At 42.5% G+C, this 23,654-nt stretch overlaps 1 protein-coding gene across 1 annotated transcript in view; it reads right to left on the bottom strand.

Annotated features, from left to right (window-relative positions):
* The window catches only part of LOC120998904 (vomeronasal type-2 receptor 26-like), a 63,299-nt gene extending 41,995 nt beyond the window's left edge, over positions 1-21,304 (bottom strand). Inside the window, exons 1-2 of the mRNA XM_040429783.1 lie at positions 21,269-21,304; positions 3,843-3,966 (exon numbers count right to left, since the gene is read on the bottom strand). Coding sequence (XP_040285717.1) covers positions 3,843-3,966; positions 21,269-21,304 — 160 coding nt within the window. The remainder of the gene's footprint in view (positions 1-3,842; positions 3,967-21,268) is intronic.
* Between the last annotated feature and the right edge of the window lie 2,350 nt (positions 21,305-23,654).

Genomic DNA, 23,654 nt, shown 5'->3' on the forward strand with positions numbered 1-23,654 from the left:
GGAATGTATAACAATTTTTATTGTTATTTTTTATTGTTATCCTTGATTTTATTTATTTTTGATACTATATGGTTGAAAAAGTAATTTTGGAAAGAATATATGGAAAACACAGATGCCCTTTTGAAAAACGCATGAAAAACGCAGATGCTTTTTGAAAAATATATGAGTGATTATAATGTACCCTTTAAAAATAGGACATGATCATCACTCTTAATACGAAAACGCATGTGGAATTTTGAAAATGTATATGCGATTTATTGTTTAAGATGTGTTTTACAAAAATATGTGAAAATATGTGTGATTATAATATGCTCCTGAAAAATAGAACATGAATATCGCTCCGAATACGAAAACGTATGTGAAATTTGGAAACCATATATGCGATTTATTGCTTTTGATGTTGTCTTTCGAAAATATTACAGAATTTATGCTTTAAATATGAAGACGCACATGTGCGATTTCGTGATTATAACTCTCGCTCTTCATGCGATATTTTCTATTTAAAGATGACAACACTATCTCTTATATAATTCCCAGATTCTCTGAACACTAAGAACTAGTATCCTTTTCAAAGAGACCCTCACTGTCCCAGAATGCAACTGCCCCAGAATACAACACTTAATTGATAGTTTTTTCATAAAAAGGCCATTGCTCACACTCACTGTTCAGCCACTGAGGAAGGGGTACCTTTAACCTCGAAACGCGACTGGTACTGAACAGTGAGGGTCGTAAAGACAAAAGGAAAAGAAAAGAAAAGAAAAAGGAACATACGACTATAAGGCCCAATTGAGAGAAAAAGAGCGCAAGATCCATCATTTGATTCGATATCTAAAGACACGCCCTTATTCAGAGTCACGTGACAACCAGGTGACCGATTACCAGGGATACTGCAGACCACGTGGGATCAGAGACAACTTATATCACTAAACACTATCGATATCCATTGTGATCTATATGTGGATTGGAATTGTATACAACAAAAGCACCACGATACATATGTCAATTGGAACTTTGCACAGCAGAAACACCACCATACTGTATTTTTCGCCCTATAAGACGCACTTTTTTCCCCCAAAAGTGGGGGGAAAATAGCAGTGCGTCTTATGGGGCGAATGCTGCAATTTGCCGAATTTTCAATGATACACCCGCCGCGATGCCGTGCGGCGGGTGTATCAGCTGAGAGGGAGGAGGGACTGGGGGCCGGCATCTGCTTTTATAATGACAGCGGGGCCCGTGCAGTGACTGTATTCTACTACACGGGCCCCGCTAACTGTATATAATCGTATCTGTAATAGTTAATTGTTATGTATATAATCGGGTAATCAGCACCTGTATACTTACAACTACAAGCGCTCGGTAGCAGAGAGGAGGGAGGAAGCATGAATGAATGAAGCAGGCGGCGTGGGCGCATGACGTAGTGACTCACGCTGCCAGCGCCCGTCCTCTTGGTCTGCCTCCTCTCTGCTACCGAGCGCTTGTAGTTGTAAGTATACAGGCGCTGATTACCCGATTATATACATAACAATTAACTATTATAGATACGATTATATACAGTGAGCGGGGCCCGTGTAGTAGAATACAGTCACTGCACGGGCCCCGCTGTCATTATAAAAGCAGATGCGACCCCCACCCCCTGTATTGAGGGTCATTCACACTACAGGGACACTGTTATGGAGGGGATCTGTGGATGACACATAGCATAAGATGATATATATGTGTCATCCACAGATCCCCCCATAACAGTGTCATACACAGATCCCCATAACAGTGCCATCCAGAGACCCCAATAAGAGCCATCCAGAGATCCCCATAACAGTGTCACCCACAGATCCCCCAAAACAGTGTCACCCACAGATCCCCCAAAACAGTGCGTCACCCACAGATCCCCCATAACAGTGCGTCACCCACAGATCCCCCATAACAGTGCGTCACCCACAGATCCCCCATAACAGTGCTCACCCACAGATCCCCCATAACAGTGCACCATCCACAGGCCACCATTAGTTCAAAACCCACCAAAAGCACACCTTTTGGTTCAAAATATTTTTTTTCTTATTTTCCTCCTCAACAACCTAGGTGCGTCTTATGGGACGATGCGTCTTATAGGGCGAAAAATACGGTATATTGTCTTATATTATATATTATTGTTTTTTGCTGATTTTCATTTGTGACAATAAATCAATCCAATTATTCTAATACATGTGTGGCCAAATTTAGAGTGCCCCCCATCCAGTTTAATATATATCTTCACTTTCACTCTAGCACAGGGGGTGCTAAGGGGTGTGCACCTATCTATCAGGAGGACTGGTGAGCCACTAATACTTTGTTTTTTTAAGCTCTGATCCTTCATTTTATTCCAAACACGACGAGTGAAGTTTAGACCAAAAAGTTCTATTTTGGTCTCATCTGACCACATGACTTTCTCCCATGCCTCCTCTGGATCATCCAGATGGTCAATGGCAAACTTCAGACGGGCCTGGACATGTGATGACTTGAGCAGGAGAACCTTCCGTGCAATGCATGATCTGAAACCATGACGGCGTAGTGTTCTACCGACAGTGACCTTTGAAACTGTGGTCCCAGCACTCTTCATGTCATTGACCAGATCCTCCCTTGTACCGTACTTCTGGGCTGATTCCTCACCTTTCTTATCATCAGTGATACCCCACGAGGTGAGATCTTGCATGGAGCCCCAGTCCGAGGGAGACTGACAGTCGTCTTTAGCCTCTTCCATTTTCTAACAATTGCTCCAACAGTTGATCTACCGTATTTTCACCAGGCTGCTTGGCAATTGCCCCAAAGCCCTTTCCAGCCTTGTAGAGGTCCACAATTTTGTCTCTGGTGACTTTTGACAGCTCTTTGGTCTTGCCCATGGTATTAGTTGGCATCTGACTGACTGTGGGGTAGACAGGTGTCTTTAAAGAGCTCAGACAAGTTACATTAATTAATGGGTAGAGGTGGACTTTTTAAAGGCACAGTAACAGGTCTTTGAGAGCCAGAATTCTTGCTTTTTCTCAGGTGTTCAAATACTTACGAGCAGCAGTGCAAGACAAAAAAATTATCTAAAAATCATACAATGTGATTTCCTGATTTTTTCTTTAATTCTGTCTCTCAGAGTGGGAATGCAACTACAATGTAAATTTCAGACCCCTCCATGATTACTAAGTGGGAGAACTTGCAAAATCGCAGGGTGTTCAAATACTTCTGTTCCTCACTGTATATCCCTATATGCCAATATCTATCCAGCCACATGATTGGCTGATAGGCTGTCTGCAAAGCCCACCTCCCAGAGTCAAGTGATCTGTCTTCCCCATCCTCCCCGCTCTATTTCTCTTGCATTTTAACAGTAAAATGGCAATCACTGTTTTGGAAATGACTAAAAAGCAAATTGCCTAAACTGTGAATTTGTTTGGCAGAAGCATTTTTGTGAAATTTATATTGAATCTGATTAATTTACAGTCGATTCCATCTTCACTACTTTTATCCCTTTTACAAAAAACCTTCTATGGATAATTATAAAAAATATGGATTCCTCTATATGATATTCGTATTAAACACCTGGAGAAATGGAAACTAGCAAAATGGCACCTTACAAAATATGACTGATCTACCCGACATACAGATGTAGCCAATGTTATCTTGACTGGCTTAACGTGTTAATGCAACAAAATAACATTACAGGGATCATGTTACAGTGACCCTCCTGGCATGCCTGGAGCCAGGATAATGTTGGCTACAATTGAACACATCTTTTTCTTGCAATAGAGCTCAAAATGAATGTTGTCTGATCGGTGCTAATGCCCATCTTGTAGATTTGTAAATGTGAAATTGTCCCTACTCACCAGTCTGGTTGGAGATTTCGCCTTCTGCACAGGGGGCACAGTAGTAGCAGCATTTATATTTTCCTTCCAGTATTACTTTCCAGTATCCATGGAGGCAACTCTCACTACAGGTGGAGCGCGGTGTCTGGAAAAGTAATATACACATGTACATATACGTATTTAATGCTTGCCTTTTGAGACATAACGGTGCTGTCCCTTTTTTAAGTGTTCTTGCATGGCAAGACAACTTACTGTTATCTCACATATATATTCTTATTATTATAGCCAAATTTACCACCCTAACTACTCCCACAGGTTTTACACTACATAGACAGTAATATACCGAAACATGCAGATTGTTCCCAATTCGTGTGCTATTACTTTGTGCAATGTTTCGCCGAATGGTTCACGAAATATCATCGTTTTTGTGGCCAAATTGGTCCCATAGGAATGAATGGTGGAATGTTCAAAACTAGAGTGGGAGCTGAAAAATCAGGACATGATATCTAAACTGCCACCACTCCCTCATTTTCAAGCCCACCTACACAAATCTTATATCAAAACGTTCAGCTATTCCTGCTGCCAGTAAAATGTCCACGGCTTAGCCATAGTGCTGATAGTTTTTACAATATGACCATTTGTTTGCAACTCACGCCGCCCATTGACAATAATTGAAACTCCACTCTAGCCATCTCAAATTTGAAGGGCAATTTCTAAACTGCAACTGTGCCTTTATTTTCAATATTTCAGAGACATACTGCATCAAAATGTAGGTCTGGGTCTTGTGATTCTCACAATATAGAGCTCTTCACTGTAAGATTTAAAATTTTGAAACTACAACCATTTGAAGATGGCAACCGCCAGTGAAGTGAGCAAGTTGGAGCAGTTTATTTTTAACCGCTCTTCTCTGCCCTTGCTGTAGAGTGAGTTGCCATAGGAAGCCAGGTGTGCAAGCAGCCAACAGAGTGACAAAAGCTAGAGTGTGAGCTGAAAAATCAGGACATGATTTCGAAACTGCCACCACTCCCTCATTTTCAAGCTCACATACACAAATCAGCTGCTAATGATTTTATAAATGTATGTTTTAATGTAACTGTGAAGCACTTTGGGCAAGAACATTGCAATTAAATGTGCTATATAAATAAATAAAAGTTGAAATGCATTTCTCACTCTATCAAGCTTGCCATGTGCACTTTTTAAATTAGATTAATCAATTGGTTAGTGTAATGTTTACTATCTTTACTCACTCCAAACACTCCACACAGTTACTCTCCCCACTCCATAAAGTTACTCTGCTCAGTCCAACCTTTCCACAGTTACTCCAGTCACTCCAACCACACAACAGTTACTCAAGCCACTCCACCCAGTTACTCCACCCACTCCAGTTGTAGACTACCGGTGGAGGAAAGAACACTTCGCACAATTTCCCCAGAAATTTTAGCTTTTCTAGTTAATATATAAACTCCAGATATTGGGACCTGTAGAGAAATCCATACTCATCCAGTACCTGCTACTCAATTATGGCCCTCTGACATCTAAGCTGTCTACACTGCACTTCTGGTCCCAGCCAATTACTGGTCTCAACAGTGATATGTCCCAAAGTGCCACATCACTGCTGGGTGATGTACTGCTTGGAGATATAAAGAAAAATAAACCTAGTACAATAATGCCATAGTAATAGAAAATATTCTGGTGCTAATGATACGCTTATTTTGTAAATTTGAGATTCTTGGCAAATACATTTTGTACAAAATTATTTGGGCCTGTCTGCCAAACATCAAGGCGATCTCTGTAAGACGGGAACCTAACACTAAATACTACCTGTTATGTGCCAAAATGGCCACCATAAAATTTAGGGAGTGCAGGTTCCACATGCATGCTGGGTCCACTCTGCTTTTTACACCATTTTTAGTGCCATAACGGCCTCCATTAAATCCAGGGATTCAGACACCAACATGCATCTTGAGCCCACTCAATACCTCTCCTGGTGCCAGACGGCTTCCAATGAATGCAATGAGAGTCCATTTTATACCTCTCCTGGTGCCAAAAGGCTTCCAGTGAGTGCAGGCTACAGATTTATACTTACACTAATTAAAATCAGCCTATGGGACAGACAGGCTGGTCAGGGGTGCAAGTGTCACGGTGAGGAGTGGGGGAAACCCCCCACCGTGCGATGCTAAGTGAATAAGGAGGCTGCTAGGCCAGGACGACAGGATCAGGGAGCAGGTCCCCTCCTAAAACGTCCCTAATTCTGACCCTGACTCCTAACCGTATGAGTCAACCCAGATGGTAGGAGGGCTCATACTCCGGAACCTCAGGTCCCTACTAGCCCTCAGGAAATCCCTTGACTAGGAGCAGAGTAAGACGACCTGTTCCTCCACATCACGGATAAACAGGAGTCTCAACTGGCCAAGCTGCAAGGAGAAGGGAACATATACAGCATATGGATATGGCAGGTAAGTGAAACCAGTTCCACACCCACCTGCCACAGACACACTGACTGGAACCCGTGCACAAGTGCTGATGTCCACATCAACATAAAAGGACACAGCACACATCACAAATCATACAGGAAACCAGGACACCATAGATGCAAATAGGTGAGACACCACAGGAACATAAACTTAACATCATGACATTTACTTATGACCCCAAGGGTGGCCGTCACTGGACAGTTGGGATAAGAAGACCAGGAGGATGACTCCAGCATACATCATGGCTGGAGTACCCCTCAGCTTCAGGTCTCCAGAGGAAGCTAAATAGCCCAAGCAGCCACACCCACTCAGACACACTAGGAAGGGAGTTAACCCTTACAACACCAAACAGAGTAGTGAAGCCACTAAAAGGGAAATGCACACACAACTAAAACCCCGTGCACACCAAACAGGGAAAGTACTCACACACAAACACAGGTTAATAGAGGCAACCACATGCATTGACAGCGAGCCGCCTAGCAACCAGCTCAGGCTGCTACACTGCCAACAACATCATGTTGCCAGCGGCAACCACACGTGAGGCAACAAGCTCACAGCCCTCACCTGCGGCAAACCAACAATCCTGGCCGCTAGCAACTGCATGCGGATCTAAGAGTCACGACCATAACCATAGTCGTGACAGCAAGACTGAATGGAGTCAGCCACACTTCCAGTACAAACTGCAAAGTAAAAAGGGGGTCAGTCAGCACATCCCAATGTGCAGGTGCGCGATACCATGGCTAGAAACACACAAAAAAAATACATTGCAACCGCACACGGCAAACCAAATAAAGTACACCCAGCATGCATGTGGAACTTGCACTCCTTTAATTTTATGATGGCTATTTTGGCACATAACAGGTAGTATTTAGTGTTAGGTTCCCGTCTTACAGAGAAGAGATGGCCTTGCGGTTCGCCAGGCGGTTGTTTTGCGGCGTACTTTGCTTGTTCGGCGAACATATGGCGATGTCCGCCGGTGCCATATTTTTTTACATTGTGAAGAACTTTGACCCATGACACATCAAATCCATCAGGTGGTAGGGAGAGGTTGCTGTGTGGAGCAGAGACAAACTGTTAGGGACACCAAACACTAGCTAATAGGGCCACAAAAGTCCTTTAAAGGACTGGTATAGGTGTGCTATCGATAGGTGTGACTTATTGGGGGGGTGTAATATACTTATAATATACTTTCTAACATAGAAAGTATAATATAGTGCATTTGTATTGTGCAGCAGTTGTGTGCGGTTTTGCTGCATTACCGCAGCTATACAGAGGGACAAACGCTATTGGAACAAATAATTTCTACTGGTGTGATATACTAGTTGCCCCCCAAAAAAACAGATTGAGGCAGGGGTGTGATATACCAATAATATACTTTCTATATAGTGCATTTGTATTGTGCAGCATTTGTGTGCGGTTCTGCTGAGATACCGCAGCTATACAGAGGGACAAACGCTATTGGAACAACTAATTGCAACTGTTGTGATTAGAGATGAGCGAATTGAAGCTGACGAAGTCAAATTCATTACGAATTTCAGGAAAATTTTGATTCTGACAGAATGCAAATTTCCTCACTCTTCGTGGTAACGAATTGCATTATTTCCTAAAATGGCATCTAAAATGGAGGCTACACGTGTGAGGGCATGAGGAAAGGAACTCTGGGAAGGCGGGATAACCCATAATGCCCTGCATGCAACCAATCAGCAGCCAGCCAGCCCGGTGATGTCACAGTCCTATAAATATGGCGGCCATCCTAGATGCTGCCATTCACCATTGTACAATGTTCAGGGACAGATGTGTTTGCAGGCGCTCGGGAGGAAATACATGGGACAGACATGGTCAGATGCTAGTAGGGAGAGTCATCGGAATTTCCTCATTGTGAAAACCAGCGATTTACAAGTGCAGGGAAACATTACATGGGGATCCAGATAGTCTCCTAATACCTCTCTGTCCTTCCAGCAATTAGGTATTGGGGTGCAAGTGCTATGTTGGAAAGCCTTTAGTGGCTTTTATCTGTGGAAAAAGATAAATATATACGCAGGTCACTTTTGCTGTTAACTGCGCTGATATCATTTAGTGGCCTATTTCAATACAATACAAGAAATATATAAGCAGGTCACTTTTGTTGTTATTTACGCTAAAATTATTTGCAGTTATATGTGGGAAAGTCCTTTTGCTGTATGGACTGAATTATGTTGTGTTGGAATTTAGTATTTACGTTTCACACACTTACGTGACGACGTCCATAAGAGCGGCGCACCAATACAGGTGAATACGCTATGCAGTAACCCTGCACAAAAAATGCTAAATGATTCACACCAGCCCGCATCTATCTATGGTATTGCTTACTGGACAGTACGGGGACTTTTCTGCAGCACAGAAACCGCACGAGGGGCGCGTCTCGCTCTTCCAGCGCGGACCTACTTCCTCCGCTACCTTCCGTTCACTTCAGAAAAAATCTTGTATTCTGCGTTAAGCGCTGCACTGATATGCGCTAAAATCTTTTGTGAATTATTTCAGTGGAAATAAAATTTCCACATCCTCCATTAACTTCCTCATCTCTTCATTAACATCGGACACACTAACTTTACACCCCCCCCCCCCCCCCCCCCAGCTATATATCTAGGTGGTTCCTGCACCACCTAGGAGTGAATAAAAGTAAATGATGCTGCCTACCTATTAAAGGGAACTACAGCATGTTACCACAATACATTTGATATGACATTTAGCAAAAGTTTAAAGTGCCCACATATAGCACATAGTGGGACACTGCATCAAGATGAATCAGGCGTGGTTCAGCTAGGATTTCAACACACCAATGCCTGATGCATCAGACTAGATCATCCATGGTGCCACACCAACATTTTGACAAAAGAGACCGTTTTCTTCTGGCTACCTGCCTCAGCTACTATTCTGATGCTGTTACCCGCCTGATGCCAAACATCTGATGCCAAGTGCTCCTTGTTTCACCAACAATCTTCAGTGAGTACTAGTATTGCCACCCACCTCCACACTGTCACCTTGCCACTCTGATGCTGCCATGTCCCTACTATGTCAACTTGCCACTCTGTGGCCTACTGATGCTGCCATGTCCACACTATGTCACTGTGCCACTCTGTTATATCATGCTGCTGCTGGTGCCTTGTCCACACTATGTCACCATGCCACTCTGTTGTATCATGCTGCTGCTGCTGCCATGTCCATGATGTCCACACTATGTCACCTTGCCACTCTGGGCTCTTGATGCTGCCATCTCCACACTATGTAACCTGACCACTCGCTGGCCTCCACATACTGCAGCCAACTATATACTCTGTGATTGTGCCACTCGGTAGCCTCCTCATACTGCTGCCACCTCCACACTGTCATTGTGCCACTCGGTGGCCTCCGGATGCTGCCGCCACCTCCAGACTTTGTTATTGGGCCACTATGTGGTCTCCTCATGCTGCTTTCACCTCACCACTCTATTATATGGACACTCTGTGGACTTCTCATGCTGTTCCCACCCCAATTCATGACTGGGCCACTATTTTGCCTTTCGGCCTGGCTGATCATCATTTATTTGACCCTTCTTCTGATCTGTCAGAAGGAAGGAAAAATGAGACGCACAACGGATCCTGTCTGTGTAGCAGCTGTAAGGCCTGTGTGGTCCCATCAGAATTGGCTTATGATTTGGTAGACAAAATCAGGAGTGGGTACAAAACACAGAAGATATGCAAATATTCCATTCACGTGTCATCTCTGTTTTAGATCCACTCCTGTTTTTATTGTCATTAGAAATACTGATGGATTACTGAGCAAATGCTGACCGAGTGAAGGCGGATGTTACAAAGACAGGATCCGTTTTTTGGGGGTTATTGTTCTGACGGATCAGAGGAAGGGCAAAATAATCAGTGATGTCAACACAAACTTACTGCTGACCCCCTCTCCACTCTGTCGGGGGGGCTCTACTTGTATAAGTGTTTAATAGAACAGGTTCTGTAGACATCTATGTGGAATCAGCTGACGACGGTGTAAAAGGTGTGCGTTTCTTCTTGATGCTAACATCGACCTATAAGGCAGAGTTCATACTTGAGTTATTAGGCCAGGTTTGGCAAATTTAAGTATACTTTCTTATCATTTTTATAAAGTTTTGGTTTAATAAAATTAATGTTAAAATATTTAATAAATGTAATAATAAAAATTGAATGTTGCATAAGACAGGAGAGAATCGGCCAGTCTTCTGTTAATTCAACGACATGGAGGGTGTTGCGGTGGAGAAAGCATTCCCAAAAAAATAATTACTCTCCACCTGGAGCCGAATCCTGTCAAGATTGATGCAAGTGCGGTATTGGCTGCTCATCCAGCAAGGTACTTCTGGGGGAACCTGCCTGCCATGCTTAGGCCTCTACTAGCGACAGACAATGAGAAGAAGACAAAGCTTGTTCTTTTCTGTACATTGAATGCCTAATGTTTGGGGCCTGTTCTGGCCTGCAGTAAAATTGATATCTAATGACCGTCATGTTTTCTGTCCAGTGAATGCCTAATGTTTGGGGCCTGTACTCCCGTGGCCTAAAATAAAAATTTTCTAGACTCCGGCAGGGCACATTTTTGAGAATTTCCCTCTAAGACGCATAAAAATGGCGCCTGATTGAAATACATATTTTTTGTGGGAATTTTTGCCATTGATCCCCCTCTGGTATGTCACTGTCCATGTTGTGGGACAATTTGTGCACTTCTTGTAAGTATTAGGTGGCTGCAAATATGACCTGAAGGTTTTTCAGGTTCACCTGCCATTAAAGTGAATGGGCCCGCTGCGAACTTGCGGTTCGCGAACATTTGATCCCGTTTGCGAACCGTCCCGGCCGATGTTTGTCCATCACTATTACGGAGATCGCCATGATGTTTGGCAGACGGCCCAAATAATTTTGCACAAAATGCATTTGCCAAGAAACTCAAATTTACTAAATAAGCGCATCATTAGCACCAGAATATTTTCTATTACTATTCTATTATAGAGTGCTGTTGCATTGTATTTTTTTTCATTGTGTTTCTAGCCAAGGCAGCGTGCACCTGCACATTGGGATGTGCTGACTGACCCTCCTTTTTCTTTGCTGCTTGGAGATATGTCACCTTTGAGGCCACTCAGTAGCAGCAGAGGAGAAAGTGACCCTGTCTATGCAGGAAGTTGACATATAGAGAGTAACGATGAGCGGCAAGGGCAATATTCAAATTTGTGATATTAAATATTCGCAAATTCGAAATTATTTTCTTGATCGCGAAAAATCGGCAATGTAATATTTGCGTAATGCACGCAAAATACAGGCGCGGGTCACTATAGCTACATTTTTCAAGATGCTAGAAGCAGTGATGGCCAGTTCACCGTGTTCGCCCGTGAACACATGCGGGCTGCCATCTTAACTCACAAGTCCGGCGATGCACAGGTAAGCCCTTACCTGTGCCTGTTCCGCGAGTCGGTCTGAAACAAATGCGGTCACCGGGAGCAGGCAGTTCCGAGAACAGCCACCAGGGGCCTTCATCGGGCTGTTCTCGGAACTGCCTGCTCCTGGTGACCGCATTTGTTTCAGACCGGCTCGCGGCACAGGCACAGGTAAGGGCTTACCTGTGCATCGCTGGACTTGTGAGTAGGGTTGAGCGAACCCGAACTGTAAAGTTCTGGCTCGCGGTTCGTACCAAACTTTGGGATTTTCAGTAAAGTTCGGGTTCGGGTTCAGTGTTCGGCGCTTTCTTGGCGCTTTTTGAAAAGTTGCAGAACAGCCAATCAACAAGCGGTTAACTGTCTGACCTTAGAAGCCATCACAGCCATGTCTACTAATGGCATGGCTGTGATTGGCCAGTGCAGCATGTGACCCAGGCTCCATATAAGCTGCAGTCACGTAGTGCTGCACGTCACTCTGCTGTTACTAGTGGAGGGACAGGATGCTGCTGGTGATTTCAGGGAGAGAATAGGAGAGAGTCTTTGCTCAAAATCTGAATCTAACTCAGCGATCTACATACATTGTGTTTTGTAGGTGCAGGGCACAATTTTTTTTTCCTGCCCTGAGCCCAGTGACCGAAAAAAAAAAAAATAAGTCAGTTAGGTGGGCGGCGGCGGCCATTTTAGGCAAGCTCAGTGCACCAGCACTGCATCTGAGCTTTTGGAACATTAAAAATCCCAAATTCTTAGGCAATCTACAACATCTGTATTAGTCAGTGTGCAATTTAAGCTATAAATACACCCATCATTTTCTGGGGTTTTAAAAACACACATTTTTTTGCCAAAAAACATTATTTTCCTGATCTGCAAGTGTTAAATTCAAGTTTAATATATACAGCTTTCATATTCTGTTACCAAAAAAACACTTTTTTGGCAATATACAACATCTGGATTGGTCAGTGTGCAATTTAAGCTAGAAGTACAGCCATCATTTTCTGGGGTTTTAAAAACACACTTTTCTTCAAACTCCTACTCCATATGGAACTCCACCTCATAAATCATTTATTTTATTTTATTTGTACGTATTTTATTTTATATCATTTCAATATTTTGTCAGTTACATTTTCTGGTAAAATTAAGCAATTTTTGTGTGTATAGTACCACTGCTATACCAAGTAGACAGGTTTAAATGAATAAATAGTCATTTACATTTTCGGGTGAAATTAACCAATTTTTGGGTGTATAGTACTACTGCTATACCTAGTAGGCCGGTTAAAAAAAAAAATAATAATTGTCATTTACATTTTCGGGTGAAATTCACAAATTTTTGGGTGTATAGTACCAGTGCTATATCTAGTAGGCCGGTTTAAAAATAAATTAATTTTCAGTTACATTTTCAGTTGAAATTCAACAATTTTTGGGTGTGATGTACCACTGATATACCTAGTAGACAGGTTAAACAATAAAAAAATTTGTTACATTTTATGGTAAAATTCACTAATTTTTGGGTGTGATGTACCACTGCTATACCTAGTAGGCCGGTAAAAAAAAAAAAAAAAAACATTTGTCAGTTACATTTTAGGGTCAAATTCACAAATTTTTGGGTGTAATATACCCCTCCTCTACCTAGCTGACAGCTTAATAAATTTCAATAATTTTTATTTTACATTTTTTCGGGTGACAATAAACAATTTTTTTCTGTCATAGACCCCTGCTCTACCAAGCAGACAGGTTAATAAATTTCTGTAATTTATCTGTTACATTCTTGGGCTGACATTATACAATTTTAGACGTGAATAAACCCCTGCTCTGCATAGGTGACAGGGAATAACATTTCTGAAATGCTTCTTTAATTGATGCGCGCCACCTCCTTTGATTCAATACTTTTTTTTTTTTCAATTGAAAATTTTTATTGTTTTCAATTTTTCAAAGCTTTGTACATTTTCTAAGAGATAGATTATACAACAATACATGTGACATAAAAAGAAGCGACATTCACCTATTTTTAGGCGTCACAAGTGTAAATAACTAACGGGCGGTTAAGCCCAACATGACAGGCATCAGCAAGAAAAACATATGATTAAGTCAAATTGAGCGTAGAATCATGGGAGTTAAATCCTATTACAAGTGGTGCATGTGTGTATATAAGGAGGGGGGGAGGTAAGTAAGTAAATTTCTACATGGGAGTGAAAGAGGTAGGGCAGTAAGGGACATCTATTGGTCTCTGTTCCTAAATAAAATTTCTATATAGCTTCCATGGTGACCAAGTTTTTAAGAAAGAGGATCTAGAGTGCAACTCCCAGTGTGAGATTTCCTCTAATCTATATATTTGGTCGACCTTATTGGTCCAATGCTCAATACTAGGGGTATCTGAGGATAACCAGTGAGTCGGCAAGAGCAATCTAGCAGCTGCCAACATGAGGGAAAAAAGGGATTTTTTATATTGGTCCATACCTTCCATCCCAAGTGATAATAAAGTCAGATCTGGAGAACAGGAGAGGGATGAAATACATATCTGGTTACATAATTTAATTATTGTATGCCACCATGGGTTGATCAGGTCACATGACCACCAAATGTGCATAAAGGTGCCTTTAGCTTTGTGGCATCTCCAACATACACTCACCTAAAGAATTATTAGGAACACCTGTTCTATTTCTCATTAATGCAATTATCTAGTCAACCAATCACATGGCAGTTGCTTCAATGCATTTAGGGGTGTGGTCCTGGTCAAGACAATCTCCTGAACTCCAAACTGAATGTCAGAATGGGAAATAAAGGTGATTTAAGCAATTTTGAGCATGGCATGGTTGTTGGTGCCAGACGGGCCGGTCTGAGTATTTCACAATCTGCTCAGTTACTGGGATTTTCACGCAGAACCATTTCTAGGGTTTACAAAGAATGGTGTGAAAAGGGAAAAACATCCAGTATGCAGCAGTCCTGTGGGCAAAAATGCCTTGTGGATGCTAGAGGTCAGAGGAGAATGGGCCGACTGATTCAAGCTGATAGAAGAGCAACGTTGACTGAAATAACCACTCGTTACAACCGAGGTATGCAGCAAAGCATTTGTGAAGCCACAACACGCACAACCTTGAGGCGGATGGGCTACAACAGCAGAAGACCCCACCGGGTACCACTCATCTCCACTACAAATAGGAAAAAGAGGCTACAATTTGCACAAGCTCACCAAAATTGGACTGTTGAAGACTGGAAAAATGTTGCCTGGTCTGATGAGTCTCGATTTCTGTTGAGACATTCAAATGGTAGAGTCCGAATTTGGCGTAAACAGAATGAGAACATGTATCCATCATGCCTTTTTACCACTGTGCAGACTGGTGGTGGTGGTGTAATGGTGTGGGGGATGTTTTCTGGGCACACTTTAGGCCCCTTAGTGCCAATTGGGCATCGTTTAAATGCCAAGGCTACCTGAGCATTGTTTCTGACCATGTCCATCCCTTCATGACCACCATGTACCCATCCTCTGATGGCTACTTCCAGCAGGATAATGCACCATGTCACAAAGCTCAAATAATTTCAAATTGGTTTCTTGAACATGACAATGAGTTCACTTTTACTAAAATGGCCCCCACAGTCACCAGATCTCAACCCAATAGAGCATCTTTGGGATGTGGTGGAACGGGAGCTTCGTGCCCTGGATGTGCATCCCTCAAATCTCCATCAACTACAAGATGCTATCCTATCAATATGGGCCAACATTTCTAAAGAATGCTATCAGTACCTTGTTGAATTAATGCCACGTAGAATTAAGGCAGTTCTGAAGGCAAAAGGGGGTCCAACACCGTATTAGTATGGTGTTCCTAATAATTCTTTAGGTGAGTGTAGATCAGAGGCAAGTTTTGTCTGGAGTCTTATACCAGTGCATAAGAATCTTATAGCTGTTTTCTTGGATGCGTATGCATCTAGATATCTTGTGCGGGAGAATTAGTATTTTAGAAATCTCTTGAGGTGTCAAGGATCGTTGGAGGTCTTTTTCCCATAGGCCCACTATTGCGGGCTTAATGGTGGAGGTAGGAGACTTCAGACGTTTATAGATTGTAGAGATAGGTTTAGGGGGTTATCTCTTATTGCTCAACATTTCCACAAACCAGTTTATTTCTTCTGATGGGGGGGGAGGGGCTTTTTGCCATATTAAGTAACTCTGTTCTAAGGAAGTGCAATAGGGTGGGGTTATGAATCTGTGTGCCCAGGAGTTTTCATATTTCAGGGTCAGGAAGTATACAACCCTCAGGGTCCAGAAACTGAGATATGGGAATCACTGAGGACCTTATGTGGAGCGGGCAGCTTTCTTTCAGCTCTTTGGGGGCTAGATCGATGATATCTTTTATAAGCATAAGTGGAGCTAGGGATATTGGGGCCCCACCGCTGGACGAGAAACCCCCCCAGACCCTTAAAGTGCTGCGTATAAGAGGGTTGGGTATTGAGCTTAGGGTCGGGGGTGGTCTGTCATCCAGCAAGAGGGCCCGGGGAGAGGAGGGGAGGAGAGCGATCTCCAATGTGAGCCAGGATTTATGAGTGGGTTCTCTAATCCAATCTATAACTCTAGAGAGCTGGATAGCAGACATATAAGACTTAGGATCAGGGAGGCCTATGCCCCCTCTAGCCCTAGGTTTAGTCAAAGTGTCAAAGGAGATACGTGGGCTTTTACCTTGCCAAATGAACTTGCGGATATGTTTGTTCAGGGATGTAAAATAGGACCTAGGGATATCAATAGGGAGAACCTGCATCATGTATGTGAGTTTTGGCATAATCAATGACATAAAGATGTTCTTCCTTCCGAACCAGGAGAGATAAGGAGAGTCTAGGGAATCCATTTGAGCTATCATAGATGCTAGGAGGGGTCTGTAGTTTAATTGAAATAAGTCAGATAAGTGAGGGGATAGTTTGATCCCCAAGTAGGTTAATTGTTGGGTTTGCCAATTGAAAGGGGAATTTATTTGGAGGGAGGAGAGACTGGTGGAAGAGAGGCCCATATGCAAAACCTGGGATTTAGAGGGGTTAACCTTAAAGTTGGAAAGGGAGCCAAAAAGGCTAAGTGTTGAGAGGATCTTGGGCATGGATCTCTGTGGATTAGTGGTGACAATCAGTAAATCGTCAGCAAACGCTGCCAATTTAAATTCTCGTATCCCCACTTTCAATCCTTTAATTTCTCTGTCCTGTCTGAGGGCTTGCAGAAGAGATTCCATTACCAGGACAAAAAGGAGAGGAGAGAGGGGACACCCCTGCCTCGTTCCATTTCTAATGGGGAAATGGGAGGAGAGAAGTCCATTTACTGACACGGACGCCGAGGAGCAAATGTACATGGAAAAAATAGAGTTGATATATTGTTCCGGTATTCGGAATTTAGACAGGGTTAGTCTGATATAAGTCCAGTCAACTCTATCGAATGCTTTCTCGGCGTCCGTGCCAAGCAGGACCAGGGGGGTGGATTTATGTGAGGCATAAAACAGGGCATCTAGTATTTTTGTGGTATTATCTTTGCCTTCTCGACCTTTGACAAAGCCAACCTGATCTGGGTGGATTAGCACAGGGAGCAGGTTTTGTAGCCTAGAGGCTAACATCTTGGCTAAAAGTTTAAGATCGACATTAAGTAAGGAGATTGGGCGGTAATTGGGGCAACTTGTGGGGTCTTTACCTTCTTTGGGAATTATCGTAATGACTGCTCTGGTCATGTCAGAGGAAAGTGGGTAATTAGCCATTGTTAAATTGCAGATAGGGAGCAAATGGGGTAGCAAGATATCTTTAAAGGATGAGTAGTAAGATATAGGGAGACCGTCAGGGCCAGGGCACTTGCCTTTAGGGGTAGATTTAATAGCTGTAAGTAGCTCAGGGATAGTGAACGGTTTAATCAGGGATTCCTGTTGTGTCTGGTTTAATGCAGGGAGGTCAAGGGTCTCCAGAAAGGAGCTAATGTTAGACTCCCTACTAAAGGAGGGATTAGGGAGATCAGGGGCTGGGAGGTTATAGAGGTATTTATAAAATAATCTAAATTGTTCAGCAATTTCTTCTGCTTTAAAGAGTTGAACTCCTTGAGGGGATTTAATGGATTGAACGTATCAGGAATTTCTCTTCTGTTTGATTCGACTCATAACATATTTAGAGGCTTTGTTGCCATGAGCAAAAATCTTCTGCTGAGCGGACAGGAAAAATTTGGCTGAGCGCTCATTCAGAAGATTCTTCAACTGAGTTCTAAGAGAAGAAAGTTCAGACAGTTGTTGTGCCATTAAAGATTGCTTATGTGCTTTTTCTACCTGGCGAATTTGTGATAGCAAGGTGTTGAGTTTTTTCTCTGATTCTTTCTTAAGAAAAGAGCAGAGACTGATCAACCTGCCTCGGATATAGGCTTTGTGGGCGTCCCAGAGAACCTGGGGAGATACCTCTGGGGTATTATTGGATAAAAAATACTCCTTTAAAGAGGACCTTTCACCAGAATAAAACTTCTAAACTGACTATACAGACGTGTAGAGCGGCGCCCAGGGATCCCCCTGCACTCACTGTTATCCCCAGGTGCCGTTCCGTTCGCCCGGTATAGCCTCCGGTATCTTCATAGTTAGGCTCCACCCAGGGGAACCTGCCGGCGTCTCTTTCTCCTATGCTGTAGCGCTGACCAATCGCAGCGCTCAACTCATAGCCAGGCTATGAGCTGAGCACTGTGATTGGCCAGAACTACAGCATAGGAGAAAGAGACGCTGTCAGGTTCCCCTAGGTGCAACCTAACTATGAAGATACCGGAGGCTATACCGGGCGAATGGAGGGGCGCCCGGGGATAACAGTAAGTGCAGGGGGATCCCTGGGCGCCGCTCTACACGTCTGTATAGTCAGTTTAGAGGTTTTATTCTGGTGAAAGGTCCTCTTTAAATAAGAGGTAATTTTGGCGGTGTGTTTGGCATTATTCAGCAAAGACTCGTTGAATCTCCAGTTTGGGTGTCTGGCCCTCTTTTTATCTGGGCATATATTACAGAAGACTGGGGAGTGGTCTGATAAGGTGATGTCTCCTATTTTAGGTAATGAGCAGAATTGTAGTTTCTCTTTTGGGACCAAAATGTAATCGATTCTGCTATAGGAGTTATTCGCAAAAGAATAAAAGGAGTAGTCAATTGAATCAGGGTTGTGGCAACGCCACACGTCCGTAATTCCCAGATTATGTAATTTTGTATGCATCAGTCTGAGAGTCTTTGCTGAAATAGGGGACTTTTTGGAGGATGTGTCAATTAAAGGATAGAAAGCCACATTAAAATCCCCAGCGACAATTAGGAAACCTTCCCTGTGTTGCTCGATTAAGGAGAAGACGGGGATAAGCCAGCTAAGCTGATCAGTGTTTGGGGCATAGATGTTTACAAACGTGAACATAGATTGTCCCACCTGTCCTTTAAGGATCAAGTATCGACCATCTGAGTCTTGTACATGAGACTTATATTGGAAAGGGAGGCCTCTGCGGAAGCCTATACTGACCCCCCTCGAAGCCGCACCCCCGGCCCCACAGTGGTACCAGCAGGGGAATTTAGAAAAAGAAAGATTGGGATAATTATTGTGTTTGAAGTGCGTCTCCATAAGAAAGACTACTGAACACTTCTCTTTGTGCAGGAGAGAGAAGATCTGGCATCTTTTAAAGGGGGATCTCAGCCCCTTAACATTGTATGATGCTAATTTAAAGTCAGCCATAACTTTTTAGTAAGGTGGGGAATCAGAGGGCTATAAGTGATGTAGCAAGGGGAATAATGACAAACCAGACACAGCGTGAGGAGGAGGGTGCAGCCACGAGAAGAGCCAGAAAACATCCAAATTTCCGGAATTTCCCATTCATAAGCCCTTCTTCCCGCTCACACATTTGACAGAGTGTTGAAGCATTTCTTGAGTACCTGTCAAAATAAGAACAAAGTAGAACACAAAACAAAAAAGTAAATAGAGACAGAAAATAAATGGATAACATCCAGGCAAGGCAAGATATATCAACTTTGCCTTTCTGGGTAAATAACATGTAGGGGGGGGAAAGGGTAGTATACCCAGAAGCACTTCCCTCTACAATGATAAACATACTGGAGCCTAAAGATTCTTATGATGATGGCGGAGGAAAATTGGGGATCAGTATGGTAACTAGAGTGGCTTTCAGATTTTGGCCCTCTATAGAGCAGGTAAAGGTTAAATGATGGGAGTAGATTATATCCACACTCATCTGGTGAAAAGGATAACATAGAGTGCTTAGATGTATAGGTGAATAGGCGAGGGTATTTCACCTGACACCTGAGGTATAAGAGCGCATAAGTAGACGGGGCGTTATTAGAGCAATAGGTAGGTTAATTAACAATAACATGACTGACCTAACCTTCAAACAGATGGGAAAACTCAAGGGAGAAATCCCTACTGTCTCTACATCTATTACTAGGTGGAGAACGAGGCCCGAATATAGAGCAAGCCTGGCTCTCCCCCCAGCACATAGCATGCAGTCAAAGACCAATCTATGGAACAGTAATTCAAAGGTTATAAGTCCCATCTGATGATTCTCATGTTCTCCTAAGCCTAGAGAGGAGTAAGCAGGGCAGACTACTTATCAGCCATGGATAGGCGTTTTGGGGTGGAGAAGGATTCTCTTCTTCTGCTTCTTTGGGGCCTTGGAGTGCGTTGGGGCTCCCAGGGGTTCATCTTAGGTAGGTCAGGTAGAGAGTTCAAATTCTGGACCATGTCCCAGTTTGCAATAGGTAGTGGAGGTAACTGGAGGAGATCATACGCCTTGTCCAAATCAGTAAATGAGGATATATGGATGTGGCGGCCCTCATGCTGGAATGATAGACCGAAAGGGAATGTCCATCTGTAGATAATCCTGTGTTGTCTCAACCAATCCGTGAGAGGCTTCAAGGCTTTACGCTTCTTGAGTGTTGATTGCGCCAAGTCTTGGTAAATAGTGATGTTGTTTTATTCCCACTCCACAGAGTTGGAGTTTCTGGCACTTGCCAGTATGGCTTCTTTTACAGGGAAATGCAGGAATTTACAAATTACATCCCTGGGGGGTTCATTTGCTTGCGTTTTGGGTCTGAGGGCTCTATGTGCCTGTTCAAGCAGGACCTCATGTGCTGAGTCAGGACCTAAGATCTTGAGGCATATCTGGATTACCGTTTCCGGAATGCCCATAGCTAAAATGGTTACAGGTATCCCTCTAAAGCGCAAGTTGTTGCGTCTGCTTCTATTTTCTTGGTCCTCCATAGCTGTGTATAAGGCATTTATGTGGCACTGGGCAAGCGACATGCTTGATGACACTTCGCTCTGGTGTTGGAGGATTGTAGCCTGAGTTTCCTCTAAGGCCTCTACTCTCCTACCAATGTGTTTAACATCTTCTTTTATTGAAGATCCAAAGAAAAGACCGGCATTCGAGTTGTAGAGGATGCTTTATTCAAGCATATAGCATCGGAGGAACAGAGCAGAGAACAAGCGACACGTGTTTCGGCTCAGGTTAGAGCCTTTGTCAAGCATAATACATTTGTTCAGAACATAAATTTAAATAGTGCGCCACCCTTGACGTGAAAAACGTGTTGACGTCATATTACCATGACAACCATAGTAAACATCTCATTGTTCGACATTGTTGCTACATGGATCAAACGCAGTGAATTCAATACATTGTTGTAACATAGTTGCAATGGAGTTACAGTATAACTGAATATTACATTAATATGACAGCAACTCAATATTACATTTTTATGTCCATAAGGAAAATAAATATATAAATCCATAAAAAGAAAAAAAAGAAAACAGAAAACAGAGAAAGCCGACAGTATAAGACAGCTAAACGTAGCATCCATAGAAATCTCATGTTGTATAAGGTTTTTTCACATATATAGTTGCAAGAAAAAGTATGTGAATCCTTTGGGATGATATGGATTTCTGCACAAATTGGTCATAAAATGTGATCTGATCTTCATCTAAGTCACAACAATAGACAATCGCAGTCTGCTTAAACTAATATCACACAAATAATTAAATGTTACCATGTTTTTATTGAACACACCATGTAAACATTCACAGTGCAGGTGGAAAAAGTATGTGAACCCCTAGACTAATGACATCTCCAAGAGCTAATTGGAGTGAGGTGTCAGCCAACTGGAGTCCAATCAATGAGATGAGATTCGAGGTGTTGGTTATAGCTGCCCTGCCCTATAAAAAACACACTCCAGTTCTGGGTTTGCTTTTCACAAGAAGCATTGCCTAAAGTGAATGATGCCTCGCACAAAAGAGCTCTCAGAAGACCTACGATTAAGAATTGTTGACTTGCATAAAGCTGGAAAAGGTTATAAAAGTATCTCCAAAAGCCTTGCTGTTCATCAGTCCATGGTAAGACAAATTGTCTATAAATGTAGAAAGTTCCGCACTGCTGCTACTCTCCCTAGGAGTGGCTGTCCTGTAAAGATGACTGCAAGAGCACAGCTCAGACTGCTCAGTGAGGTGAAGAAGAATCCTAGAGTGTCAGCTAAAGACTTACAAAAGTCTCTATCATATGCTAACATCCCTGTTACCGAATCTACGATACGTAAAACACTAAACAAGAATGGATATCATGGGAGGATACCACAGAGGAAGCCAATGCTGTCCAAAAAAAACATTGCTGCACGTTTACAGTTTGCACAAGAGCACCTAGATGTTCCACAGCAGTACTGGCAAAATATTCTGTGGACAGATGAAACCAAAGTTGAGTTGTTTGGAAGAAACACACAACACTATGTGTGGAGGAAAAGAGGCACAGCACACCAACATCAAAACCTCATCCCAACTGTGAAGTATGGTGGTGGGGGCATCATGGTTTGGGGCTGCTTTGCTGCATCAGGGCCTGGACGGATTTCTATCATCGAAGGAAAAATGAATTCCCAAGTTTATCAAGACATTTTTCAGGAGAACTTAAGGCCATCTGTCTATCAGCTGAAGCTCAACAGAAGATGGGTGTTGCAACAGGACAACGACCCAAAGCATAGAAGTAAATTAACAACAGAATGGCTTAAACAGAAGAAAATACGCCTTCTGGAGTGGCCCAGTCAGAGTCCTGACCTCAACCCGATTGAGATGCTGTGGCATGACCTCAAAAAAGCGATTCACACCAGACATACCAAGAATATTGCTGTACTGAAACAGTTCTGTAAAGAGGAATGGTCAAGAATTACTCCTGACCGTTGTGCACATCTGATCTGCAACTACAGAAAACGTTTGGTTGACGTTATTGCGGCCAAAGGAGGTTAAACCAGTTATTAAATCCAAGGGTTCACATACTTTTTCCACCTGCACTGTGAATGTTTACATGGTATGTTCAATAAAAACATGGTAACATTTAATTCTTTGTGAGTTATTAGTTTAAGCAGACTGTGATTGTCTATTGTTGTGACTTAGATGAAGATCAGATCACATTTTATGACCAATTTGTGCAGAAATCCATATAATTCCAAAGGGTTCACATACTTTTTCTTGCAACTTTAGATTAGAGCTAGCTTTGTCTTTATTTTCTCTTTTTATTTTTTCTGTGACTAAAAAGGGGAAAAAAGATATATATATATATATATATATAAAACATTTTTTTATATATATATAAAAAAGGGAAAATCTTATTATAATTATTATTTTGTATTTCACAAAAATGCATTTATATCATACTCTCGATTGAGACCTCTAGGTTCCAGAGTCTGCAAAGTGTGTATCCAGAAACTTTCTCGTTTTTTAAGCATGAGCACTCTGTTGCTACCTCTTCGTGCTGGCAACACCTGCTCAATAATGTGAAATCTAAGTTGTGAAACATTGTGAGAACATCTATCAAAATGAAGGGGAACTGGCAGCAGCAGATTTTTCTTCCGTATAGTAGATTTATGATTGCTAAATCTGTCCTTCATTCTGGTAGATGTCTCCCCAATGTATAAAAGGCCACAAGGGCACTTTAACAAATAAATGACAAAA

The sequence above is a fragment of the Bufo bufo genome, chromosome 4, assembly GCF_905171765.1.
Source record: "Bufo bufo chromosome 4, aBufBuf1.1, whole genome shotgun sequence".
NCBI classification, from domain to species: Eukaryota; Metazoa; Chordata; class Amphibia; order Anura; family Bufonidae; genus Bufo; species Bufo bufo.